Genomic DNA, 13,855 nt, shown 5'->3' on the forward strand with positions numbered 1-13,855 from the left:
TCATTTCTGTAAAGACGCTCACACAGCCTCAAAACCATGGATTGGATACATATTATTTATATTTCTCAACATTGTCAAGACATCAACAGACAGCCAGTTTAAACCAAACCTGAATGTGCAGTCCAGTTCTCAAAGTAAATGCTATGTTGTGTGTTTTTGTGTCTTTGCAGTCCCCCTGCTGTGATCAACTCCAAGATCCTAACAGTGACTGTACGACCAGAACCGCAACCCAGTGAGCCCATGGTGGTGGTGGAGCTCTCACCACTTTTCAATGTAAGTAAAATAGACCCAAAATTTTTTTTTAATGCAAAACAAAATACATAATAAATACATAAATAAATATCCTGTATACAATTAGGGAGTGGAGAACATTATTCTTTCATTTTCTTCATCTAAACTTTCCCAGCCACTTGAGACTCATTTGAAGTAGTGTGTAACTTCTAACCACCAGAAAAAAAAAATCAGCTTATTTGCTCAGTAATATTAAAGTGTGTAATGTAACATAAATGCAAATTATTCCATATGAAGCACTTTCTAATGCAAGGGGTTTATGTTTTTATCATACACTTGTATATTAGGCGAGCTTTAGCTGAGAAAATAAATTAGTTTAAGGCTTTAAAGGATTCTTTTTCTCCCTGCTGACCTATGTTTCCTGAGTTCAGATGAAAGAGAAAGTGCTGCATGCTATAAAGTGCCATAGTGCTCATTGAATTGCCTGAATAAATGCAGACCTTTTTGACTTCCTTATATCGCAGTGTCTCCTGATACCTATTCAGTTTATATTACAGTGGAGTGTGTTATTATAAATGACTCGTGGGGTATCTTCAGTGGAAAGGACTAAGTGCAAGTTTAATGAGAGGCACTCTTCACAACCTCAATAAGATGTGGGTTTCATTAACCATTCTTCTGTGTAAAGGTGGGCACAGTTTTGAAAATAATGTTGAATATTTAATGGTTCTCTCTAGACAAAACATACACACACACACATACTGTACATATATGCATGCTACAATTTTCCTATGAAATTGGTCTCATGCTGTGTCAACCAGGACCTGAGGGTCAATGTTACTGCATAGTTTCATTAGAAAGACTTTGTATTCATTCTCCATCCCCCACCACTCCATCTCTCCGCTTTTAAACCGCTGATTCATTAAATAATTATGGCATTTCTTTTATATGCCTTTATATTTTATCCTCCTATTCTGCTTTTAAACACTTTTGGCAAAGCAGAGGAACTGTAGGTTGCACGCCCAGTGTCTAGAGGATGATGTCTTAATGCTGAGCGTAGCAGGCTGCTGAGAAACGCTACAGTTACCGGAGGCTACCGCTGAGTACAGGCACTTCTTGGCACAGAGTATATAGCACAGGGCTAGGACAGTATGTGGAGGGCAGATGCACATATGCATAACCTCTCCCAGTGTGGGTTGTTTTCTTCTCCAAGTCTAGTTTTGCAGGTCTCATACATCACAGGACAAAGTTATATTAAACTATAACTATCTTCAAAAAGATTATAGCTGTTGACTAAAATAATGGTGAAAATGTATTGAAATGTCATCGTAAAATTAACATACCTCTCATTTCAAATATCACATGACCAAAGAAGATAGAAGTGATTAGCATAATATTCATTTGGTTTCTTTTGAAATGCAACCAGTGCTAATGGTCTCAGTCATAGACATTTTTCATTTTCTATGATTACTTCTTGAATTTAATTAGGCTTTAAGCAATTCTTGAAAGCAAAGTAAAAGAAAAATAAACATACAAACATTGCCCTGTCAGTCTTTTCAAACCATAATAGTTTATATTTCTATGGCGGATCTACCACTACCATACCTTGTATTACTTGACAATGAATTGCATTTGCAAAGACCATAAATAGCATCAAAAATGGAGTTTGATTTAATAAAAATGTTAAAGATTATATCTTGGAGAAATAGCTAGCCTGTGTCTGTCATCAGTAATGATATCGCCCACCATCACCTCTAAAGGTTACCTTTTTGAGAGAGCCTGCTAGCTGTCTGTATGCTGAGCTAAGATAACTGGCTTCTAACTATAGTTTCAAGTGAATCTTCTCATCTAACTCTCAGCAAGAAAGTGAATAAGTATATTTCTCAAAAAGCTACTCCTATAAAACAAAACAAAAAAATCCCTAAACCTAAACTACTCTAAAAATAAAATAATGCTAGTGGACCTAGTAAACAACACTGCCAACCAAATGCACACACACAAAGGACAGTTGTTGTTAGAGAATATTTATTTGCATGCATACAGGTATGTTTGCTCTTGCTCAGCTTGGCCTGAACTTCATCTGGTAGTAAATATTGAGCTCCTGAGTGCATGTACAGTATATATATATCAGACCCAGAGAAGGCAAGAAAATGAAAAGGAGAGCAGAGTTTCCTGTCATGGTCTTCAGCTGTAGCACAGTAGGTGTCGACCTTGGCCAGTGTAGAAACACTGAAGCAGTGCAGTGGCAACAGATGCCTTGGGCTTCATTCTCAAAGGGGGGTATATGGGGTCTCTGTGCATGGTCATGTCATCACCAAGAGCACATCTGTTCAGTCAGATTCCACACATATTTCTCTGGTGCCCAAGTGTATGAGTGTCTTTAATGGTGAGTAAGAAGCAGGAGGTCAGAAAGCTCTGTGTCATCACAGTGGACCAGTAGATTAGATGCCAAGTGCTACCCATCCTTCATCTACCCTTTTCAATTGCGAATGGCAGCCCTGGTTAGCTTTATGAACATCAGCCATAAGCCTTTTTGGTAATTTCACTTTAATCCAGTTTACTTCCATCAGTCAGAAAGCATCATCCTAGTTGCTCCATTTCATTTTCTAAATCTATATTCTAAGATATGAAAAGGGGGGCTTTTAAGACTCCCTGAACGAGTGTGGTCCTGTTCTGTTACGGTAGCTCATTTCATCTGATTAGTTTACCATATTCACAGCCAATATGCATTAGGCATTTTATCATCAAATGGCTACCACATGTGGCTGCAAATACCTTGAAGAAGATGGCTGTTCCTTTTGAGAAAAAAGGAAGAAGGAGCTGTTAAGGTGCACACCATTATTGCCATCCATAAATGCAGCTGTTAGAATCAGACACACATCGTTCCCTTTGAGAGACATCAGTCGAGCAGACGCTGTCATTATGCAACGTATCAGCACTAAAGAGGAGACAGACATTGTGGGAGTATACTGGTGTCACTCCGGCTATAGTGTATAGTTGGGCACAATGCCCGCTGATTGATAGCAGAATGCAAACACAACCCGCCACCTTAATGCATGCCCTGGGATATCTAATGTCGGCGACGGCCGTCTGCATGTGAGGCAGAACAAAGAGCTTCATCAATCTGTGTCGCCTAGCCTCTGATCCTCTGTATGTAAACGTTGCATCACTCGGCCCTCGCAAGTCCAACCATGCAGAGACTCCTGGATTCACTGATTCATGGAAGATCTTTTACGAACTGTTCAAAGAGGGAGGGGTGACCTTGCCTTCAGAGAAATAAATCCTCAGAGTGCAGACTTGAATGTGTTTCTCTCTCTCTCTCTCTCTTTGCTCGTTTAAAACACTGTTGATATTCAGAAAATATTCAGTTTTCTTTTAAAGCCATCTCACTCAACAAGAGGTAATTTCTTCAACTTATCCTCAGGCTGTAGTGAGTCTGCTTACAGTAGATATCATCCCTTTCATAATGGACACAGCAGTCTGACTGTAGAAATATTGCTATAATCCCCTTTACCATCAGGGGGAGCTCAAAGGCAAAGTGCTTATTGCAGGACTCATGAATGACCAACAGACTACTACAGAGAGGGATATATTTCCCTCTGCATCAGCCCAGTGGGAGAATAACCTCTTACTTGTGGGTACCTGATGCAGTTAAGAAGAAGAGCGATCAGTCTTACTCTAAAGAACAAAGAAGACCTATTGGTTAATACGTCAAGCTCTCAGACTACGATTGGAGTTACCTCGTTTGTCAGCACTAAGGGACCAGTTTGAGTCTTTTAATGCTTTTGATTTAGGAATAAATGGAAGAACAGAATATTTCATCCACACTAGACACTCACAAAGTTAAACTAAAAGCCAATCACAATCCAATTCTCAGCAAATGAGGCATACAGGGTGAAAGGGCACAGGCAACGCTTTACAAGTAATCAATGCAGAGATCGCCGAAGATCACCAGTGGAACAAGTTGTGATGAGTCAGTTAAAGGTATTGATCCTCTGATTGATCCACTGATTGAGTCATAGCAAGTCTTCCTCCGCTACCACGCCTGGCTGAGCTTTGATTACCAGATGATTCACCTGCCGTTCGACCCCCAACGATTGGCTTTTGGCTCCAGCGAGTCGATGGATTAAGAGTGAGCTGATAGCAAATCCCCTTGCTGAGGATTTATTGTCTTTCTTTCTTTTTTTTTTAAACATGTTTTTTTAATCACTACCAATAATACGTATAGGGATGTTTAGGGGCCTTTGTGGGTCTTTATACTGTTACACACTCTGAATGGGACTATTTTTCACAATCAATACTTGCTATTCTGAAGTATATTTTATTGCTTCGTCGATGTTCAGTTTTAGTTTATTACTTTCCATTGTTGGAAAATAGTAAAATTGTAGTTACATAAAGAATTTGAATGCTTTCCCACCACTGGATGTTTATGACCTCCACTTGCTGTGTATTATTGTCCATGAAATGGGTTTTCTTTTTTGTCTCCAACTCTCAATTCATTGCTCATACACCTTGACTCTCTCTGCAGCAGCTACTTGCAGCTCTGTGCTCTGTCAGTGACTTTTTCTCTATCGTCCCCCCTCCCACCGTCTGTCTCAATCCTTCTCTTTCATTGTCTGTTTACCTCTCTCCATCGCCCATGCAGCGTCACTCTTTCTCCTCTGGCAACAAGCTATTATGTGTCTTCTCTCTGTCGCTTTCTCTCACTCATTCTCTTGACTGGCAGTAACAGCTTATCTTCTCTCTCTTCCCCCCCCCCCCTGTATCTTGCAGGGTACATCAGATCCTCAGTGCGTAGTCTGGGACTATGGCAACCCGTAAGTTACTCTGAATGATTCTGATACTCATGTGTGCATGTCAGTGTGTATGGTGCAGTAATGAATGTGTTTCTATGTGTGCGCGTGAGTCGATGTTTTTCTTCTTTTGCAATGATGCCCAGTCTGATTTGTTTTATTAATCAACTGAAAATAATCTAATAACATTCCCCATGTTATTGTTAATTAAATTAGTCATTTAGAACGAACACTGTCCTCTTTGTGTTGCTAAGAGTTCAAAAGTGACATCACTCAGAACGCCTCAGCCCTCTGGAGCAGGTTTTCCTTTGTTGCAATCCTCTTTCAATGTTTAATTTAACTTAAACCATATTGAAGGTTTAATTTGCAATTCTGTGATCCATTAAGGGCAGTCTGTTTAAGTGGAACAATCCTGTCTTGTGGCATCAGTGACCTAAAGCACTATTTTCTACCAAATGGGTTTTTGTCCATTTGTCTATGTAGGCCACTGACCCTTTGACATTGTTTGCGCTGTATAGTGGACCATGTATTGAACTGTACAAAATGTAAACCAGCACAATTGATCATGCCTTTATCACCATTAACCCAAATACTAATAGGGATAACAGTTTCAGTCACTAACAAAGTCATGTCAAATTTGTTCAGTTTGGTTCCAGGTCATGGTACCCTTTCATTTTCACAGTCGCAAGCCATTATCTATGAGTCATCTACATCTTCTACTCATGCCATTAGAACTGAACACTGTCTCTTACAACATATATTTCTATAACACTACACAGAATTCATTAGCAGGAGTTTCAGTCTTTACCTCCAATTGATATAGTCTTTTGAGCTGCCTACACTAAAAATCATGCCTTAGTTACTAGGAAATAGACACAGGAAATTAAATATTGTTGCAGATAAATGTTTCCTTTGAGCTTGACAGTCTATTTTTGACCTTGACAGAAGATGACAATTACTCAAGTTATTTACTTATATTTCTTGAGCTTTCAAACATATCACATTGACTTTGTTAACAGATGAAGTTTAATCAGTTGTCATGGTTGTAATAGAAATGTCCATTACTCTGAATGTCTTTAGGAAAAGTTGAGCTTGATGGATCATTCATCTACAGTTCCATGACAGGTGATCAAACCTTTGATTTTGCTAATGAAGATTATGTGATATGGGCAAAAGCACCCAGAACAAGTGAATATGTTTCCCTTGTTACTTAAAAAACACAATTCAGGTGGTGTTACTTTCCCAGCTGAATACTCACGCTTATTAGTTGTCCAGTATATAAACATACTTTTACCAGACAGATTTGACAAATGATGCTTTGACAGAGCAAATGGCTCGAAGAAGAATTGAATTTGTCACGTCGCCATCACAGTAGGCCTCCCTATCTTCTGTGACAGCAAGATGGATGACACAAAAATTCTGGTCAGCTCAACTTTCCCCTTGAGATCATATTAGTTTATCCAGTTCTAGAGGAGTACTCTCCTGTGACCAAAGCACACAATGTGAGTGCTGGTTTTGCAGCGAGAGGATAAGACACTGTAACTTATCAAACTACCCCTCTCCATCAAGGTAGGAGGTAAACAAAGCTCTGCAAAGTCAATTAACTAGCCGCCAGATTACAGCTGCAATCAAATTAAATTCGCAGACATTATGAGGGCAGGGAGCCAAACAGAATATAAAGTGGCAAGGTGGCAGTGATGTCTATCAACCGAACATACTCAAACCGGGGGGCAATGTGAAAAATGCCCAAATGTGTTTGCCAAGGATTAGTAATATGTATGCAGACACAAATACACTAATCGAGGTCCTATGTCATATTTAGACATTACCACATTAAATGCTATATGTAATTCTGAATTCCTTTGATATCACGTATCAAGTTAATAAGACCAAAACAATATTGCTCCAATTACCATCACTGCACCTCATCAGCAAGTGGAAGATTTGTGTCTATTTTCTATGCTCATGTCAGCTGTTCCTGCTCTCCTAATTTGACAAGAGGGGACTATTCGTGTGGTCCATAAGTGTTTTACATTTGGAGCTGATGCACAGACTTGACCATTTGCTGTAAACAGCCTGCAGTCATCAGAACTTACTGCACAGATGCTGTTTGGAAAGGTGCGAGGCTGTGAAGCCCAGCCAACTGGTGCACTTCAATTTAAAAAACAGTTCAGAATTTGTAGCAAAATCTGATGGTCACATATGGAATTTATCATGTCTACATCATGTACATCATCAGCACAAGCAAGAACAACTGCTCAGGGATCAGCATATCATGCATATATGCACTGAATATTCCATTTGCTCCCCTGCGTAGAGCAGTAGATCTCAACTGGAGCTGGGCGGGAGCGCGCAGTTGATATGGGCAGAGAACATGTTGTACAAAGCAGCCGTTTGTTTGCTGGAGGAAATCACCTCTCTCAGCCTGGCTGTCTCTCTAACTCAGCCACAGGCTTTGAGGTTGAGCAGAAGGCAGAGAAGAGGTGGAGAATGTATAGATAGCAATGCGTAGGGAGGGCAAACACAGCTCCAGCTGAACCAGACAGCAGGAGGGAAAAAAAGTTAAGCTCAGAGATGGAAAAAATAATATTGTCACTCTATGCCCTGCAAACACATAGTATATTTAATGTACTCACATCCAAATAACAGACCAATAGAAAAGAGATACTGTACTGTGCATGTATTCTTCCCTTAAATAGTTATAATGCACACATGTAGACTTGAAGATTAGGGATTGCTCACATCTCCAGAACTGTCTGTGCATATGGTTTTCGGCAGTGGTGGTCTATTTAGAAATCTGCAGGCGATTTCAGCGGTAGCTCTCTCCCATTTGCGCTCTCTCTCAGCTGGCTAAGTTAGCCAACAGTTTGTGGCATTCACAGTTCATCTCAGTATTTATGTGTGAGTGTTTATTTATTTATTTTGCCCGTAACAGGCCCATATGTCGGCACCATCTGCCCACCCAAATCGTTGCACTCGCCATCCCTCCCTGTCTTCCCCCATGTGCCTGTCTCCTCAACCTACTCTCAACCTGTTTTCATTTGCCTTGCCACCTTGAATAGATACTGTTATGTTTAGCGCTCATAAAAGTTTTACAGGGTTCGAAACTGTGGGCCAGGTTACAGGAAGCATAGGAAGCTATCAAGAGTAAAAATGTACCCATTTTTTAACCCTGTTTGGAGATATACAAGATACTGAGATAGACTAAACAAGGCACTCCTCTGCTATTTAGGTCTACTTGAATCACTAACTGGGTGCTTTCTCAAAAATCTCTCTCTCTCTGTTCCACGGGAAATGATGATGAGTGTTCAGCTTCTCTTAGCTGTGGAGTTCATGACCTTGCCTCTGGCATTTCCGTGCTTTGACCCTCCCTATGCTTCAATATGGGATATCTGACTGAATCCCTACTGACACACATACACACACTGTACTGTGGGGCATTTATCATATGTCTGCTGCTTTTTCAATCAGAAAAAAATGCCTCTTTGCTGGCATCTATAAAATTTACATTGCACCACTCACACATTTATTTATGCTTCACTCATGCATTTCACATTCCATTTCTAATAAGTATAGAAGCAACATACTGTCATACAAATGTCAAAGCTGAAATAGCTCTGTATCATAGGCAGCTGGCAACTGAGCAATCTCATTTTAAAGCATGCTTAAAAATATGACCAAGTAGTTAGAGATATATGTAATATACACTTTAGATGGATGGATGAAAGTAAGCCTGTGAAGGGTTGAGGGTCACTTAATCCTATTTCTAATCCCCAGTTTGATCAGGGATCAGTGCATAAAGACCCACCCTACCCCCACTGCCCATCACTGCCATAGAGCAATAATGGCCTGGTGTGCAGCACAAGTCACTCTAACATCCTCAATCTGACACGGTAGATTGAGGCTTGCTTCGGGCTCACACAGATCTGGCACTGCTATCAGTGTTTGGCAAGGGCAAGTCTCAACCTTAAATGAAGTAAAAAGTCAAAGACATATCCTGCACACTGCCAAAAACTAGCTGGACACAAATCTGGCCCGAATGTAATCACATTTATGTTATAAAAAGGCATAGCAGCAAGTTTTGATCTTTTGCCAAGTGCATGACACTTTTGTCATTCTCATATTGGCAGTGTTATGGCCCTTCAAATGTTATATATTACTATGTGTGTCTATTCAACAAGTGAATGAATGAAGAGATGGTTAATAAACTGTATACACCTTGGTGGTTGTACCTCTGAAAATATTGTATATTATCAGCATCTATTTTCATTTATGTTACCTTTACATTATAATTGGCATCAGGCTGTTATTAGAGGGTGTCATAGTTTCTTAATGGTTACCAAACAGCAATGTTCGTAGTTCAAGCCCGCTTGTTGGAGATCAAAAATATGCAGGAAACTCTAATTTTCTGATATTTGAATGTGCTTGATAGACTCTGTCCATGAACTCCACCTCTTACCCAATGCATTCTTTTTCAGGCTTTAGACTCCTTGACCCTGAGCAGAATTAATAGGTATAGAAAATGGAGAGCAATAAGAGCAATAAGAGAATGAAATTACTTGTATGCCGACAGTGTTAGAGGAGACAGCAGGCAGTTGGATCTTAAAATAGTCCTCCATATGTTTACATCTGTGCAATATAATAGCCTCACATGACAACGTCACAGATAATACACTGCCTAGCATAATTAGTGATCTGTTTTTTCGTTGCTAGTTTCAAAGCAGTTTCAGAAGTTTAGTTGAGTTTTGCGAACAATCTGTTTTTGAAACTAAGCGAGATCAACAGATGTGCTGAAAGGTACATTTTGTCAAAATTGTGAAAAAAAATTCAATTGAAAGGTATTGTATCAACATACCAATTATTTCCATGTGCATTTATCTCCACACAAAGATAAACGCGTATGCAGAAACACACTAACATACTTAACAGCATAGCCACCAGGAGGAGGGGGGGATGGAGGGCTGATAGGGCTTGCTCCACTTTTCCATCTGACAGAACAGAAGGGATCAAGACTGTGTCAAACAGCGAGTCAGCACGGCAAGAGGGAGTCAGCCAGTAGGGCTTATGTGGGCTCTGCCTCCACAGGGCGTTTCAGGCATGGACAGGCTCTCAGCTCATTTCCCAAGCTATCACAACAGTCCTTAGAGAGCGCGTTAACATGGTAGCTTCGATTCTCTGAGTGTAGCACTCGATTTCTTGTTGAGGACAGTTGGCTTTAGGGTACTTTTGATGCCTTTAAGTAGCTGTTACATGCTGAGATCAGGTATAAGTAGTGCATGTCCAGGACTGAACTATGATTTCTTTCTGCTACTGGACTTCATGGATAAGTTTGAGCTTCCTGCACTTCAGGAAAATTGTACTTTTTAGTATGGGCGATGCAATTTTGTAAAGCAGTTTAGGATTATTTATCTTCAAGTTTTTTTGTTTTTTTTTTACTTAATGCATTATTTTTATTGATTGCAGGTCATCATGTGACAGTATTTTACTGTATGGCCAGGGATAGTTTGTAGAACTGATGTTGTTTTCCTTGAACGTAATCTTTGATGGCGATGAAGTTATACGTGTATGTATTTGGAGTTTTGAACAAGAAAACTGGTTCTCTGCTGTAAACTGGAATACATTCGCTCTTCACTGCTGAACCTGTAGAGTTTAAGAGCCACAGGGTAAGTAACAATCTCTGTCCCTAGCTGTTATGTCCAGATGTCCTCATGATTTTGCACTGCTAATACTCTCTAAAAGATCTTATATGTGATGTGCTGTGAAGTTATTTGCCATATGTTTATCTTGTTGACTTGCACATTATCCTCTTTACTTCTGTCCTGCTCGAAGTAGGTTGAGAGTGCACTGTGTTAACCCAACCACAGAGTTAACCCATTTGGCCTTAAGAGTTCTGTTTAAATCCTTTATAATATGCTCAGAAAATGTGCAGTTTTAATAGAAATCCTCTTCAGGTTCTTTAAGATTCAATATTCTGAGATATTTAGTTGCAAAAATGGAGAAAAAAACGATCAAACAAACTAATAAACATTTTTTTTTTTAGGATTTTTCGGATTAGTAATCAATTTTCCACAGGAGTCACTTTCTTCACAGAATGCAGGCAGTCAAAACGACAGGCCATTTATGGCTGTAGATGAAACCTGTATCTCTGCTTTCCTGTTCACTCACTAGCTTGCACACCAGGAAGAAAGATAATCCTGCGAAAGAAGCTTATAAATTAGCTCATGGACATGCCAGAGAGCAGATTGGAGTGGTGGAGGTCAATGACAAAGCATCCTAGTCACACGAGAATCAAAGAGGAGACAGAAAAAGGGTTTTGTGTAAGAACGGCACACCAAGAGAAGACAAATACATTTGAGCAAGGACAGAACATTTACCTCTGTCAAAAAGACCTGTTCAACTACTCGTTTTAAAAGTAAGTGAAATTAGAAAGCAATGAATATGTACAAGATAAATAACGGTGTAGTGAAGTACCCATGTACTTTGCTATACAAATATTTCCTGTCACATCTGTGGACTTGTGAATGTCACTCTTCCTCAGATTGATCAAAATGCGATAGGAATGCATGGAACAGAGGCAATGTTTATCTAATATCCACTATTTCCCTGGATCATGACACATGGGATTCACATCAATAAATATTTCATGTTTGAAATACTATAACAGAGGTAACAAATGGAAACATAAGCTGTACAGTCTTGCGCATAAACATCACAGCAAGCTTTAGATAATCTCATAGCATGTTTTACTGGTTTTAAGACTCCTCTTTACATCAGTCACTGGAGGAGAGGAAAGCTTAGTTCCTACAGAGTTAGTATCTGGGTCAAATACATTTATGCATGTGCAGACACAGAAACAGCAAGGAAATGCAAACATGGGCCTACACTGTGGCGAATGCTGTGGGAGTAAATGTGTGCCGGTCAGTCCTGCATAATAGGTAGAATGAAGGGTTGAGTAGGTACAGATGATATGCGTCATGTGAAGATTTGCTCCAGTGCTTTCTAGCTGTATTGAGAGTAAAGGTCAATATGCACTGCGTCTGGTGAATGTGCATTTTGGCTCCCGGGCTGTCTGGGGTGCAATGTCTATCGGAATAGACTCCATCAGTTGGAATAGATGCTCTCTCCTTCACTTTTTTCCTCCATTTATTTCAATGGTTTCAATCAGGAAGCTAAACTACTGGGTTACTATAGAGATAGGAGACTACAGAGATGATAACATAGCTACAGAGAAAACATGATCTTTATAAAATTAATTAAAAAAAACAACCCATACGCCCTGTCACATCATGGCACAATCAGACACATCCAACATGTTTTGGAAATATATGTTTTACAAGATAGACTGACTTAAGCAGATTGAAGCAGACTCAACAGTTAAAAAATGATATATGTTGGAATACTGAACCAAATCCCACTTCAGTTTGCTTTGTCCATATACATTCCCTTAAGTTCTTTGGTCTGACGTCATACCGGTTTTGCATCTTCTTGAGTCTGCTGTACTGTGCAGCAGTGTTTTTCACTTCTACCCTGCATGTTTTAGATGTTTTTCTGCTCCAGCACACTTGACTCAAATGTCATTATCAGACTTCTGCAGAGCTTGATGAAGAGCTGATCATTTGAATCAGATGTGCTGTAAGAGGGAAACATCTAACACATGCAGAGCAGGGATGCCCTGGGATCAGGATTAAAAAGCACAGCTGTATAATGTATTGAGAACCTGGCAGTAGTAACACAAGCACCTGGTAAATATCTTATCAATAATCAGTCAAAACAGATGCAGAGTGTCCAATGTGTGCATTTTTTCACCCAACTGTAGACATACTTCTTAGTAACCTAAATAATAATCTGACTGCTGTTTTGATTTATCATAGCTAATTAGATGTATGCCCAGGTTGGAGTTGTGCAAACGTATGTTGGCAATAATATGTGCTCACCAGACTCCATGAACAAGTAAAAAAGGCTGGAAGTAGTCCCACCCTTACAAGTGTAACAACTGAAGAGCCTTGGGTTGTCAATCAAAATCTAGAGGTCTAAACAGGCAACTCACCTGTGTGGGTATAGTGGGATATATCATATTCTTCCATTTTTATTTATGCTTTGAGCCATTGGTTAAACAGTTTAGTTAAATAGTGCATATACAGTTAAGCTGCATTAAACAAGTGGCCAACCTTTTTCACAGCAACAAAAGCTCAGTTAAAACTGAATGAGGGATGAATTGCTGGTTCACCAAAACAATTACAGGCTCACTTGAAAAGAACAGAGTATATTGTCGATGTAATTAGTAATACCTGTGCTTTTCTTACTATGACAATTCAAAATGTCAAAATCGCTACTATGAATAAAAGCTATACAGAAAATCAGTGTATAAAAACATGGAAATGGAATAAAAAATTCTGCTTAACTATTAACTATTGACTTGTTCTCAAAGCTCTCTGCATACAAAATGAAAATGTAGGGTAATTTCAATAGCCTCAAAAGGGTATGAGGTACCTAGGGATTTTATTTCCTCATCAATTGACATTTTGGAAAAAAAAAAAACTTTGAGCCCCTGCTGAGAAAAATGTCATCTGATGTGGAAAGATGTTCCACAGTCTTCTTATTCTTATTGGGCAAAGTGAACATACTGTATTGAAGATGAGCTGCATACCTAAGATAAACTATCTCATCCAATCCCTACCTGTCAGCATACTCAGAAAGTTTTTCAGACATTTTGATAGAAAATGTAACAATTTCTAACAGAATGGGAAATGTCCTTGGATGCACATGGAAAGGCTCCACATTCCAGTAGTTGTGGGGGTCTAGGGCTGCCTAAGCTGCTATTGTATCATTAGGCC

General features: G+C 39.5%; 1 protein-coding gene across 1 annotated transcript in view; it reads left to right on the forward strand.

Moving 5' to 3' along the window:
* Nucleotides 1-13,855, forward strand: part of adgrb2 (adhesion G protein-coupled receptor B2) — a 146,012-nt gene that overhangs the window by 69,750 nt on the left and 62,407 nt on the right. Inside the window, exons 14-15 of the mRNA XM_053334205.1 lie at nt 171-273; nt 5,002-5,045. Of these exons, the coding sequence (XP_053190180.1) occupies nt 171-273; nt 5,002-5,045 (147 nt within the window). The remainder of the gene's footprint in view (nt 1-170; nt 274-5,001; nt 5,046-13,855) is intronic.

This window comes from Scomber japonicus, chromosome 15 (assembly GCF_027409825.1).
Source record: "Scomber japonicus isolate fScoJap1 chromosome 15, fScoJap1.pri, whole genome shotgun sequence".
Classification (NCBI taxonomy): domain Eukaryota; kingdom Metazoa; phylum Chordata; class Actinopteri; order Scombriformes; family Scombridae; genus Scomber; species Scomber japonicus.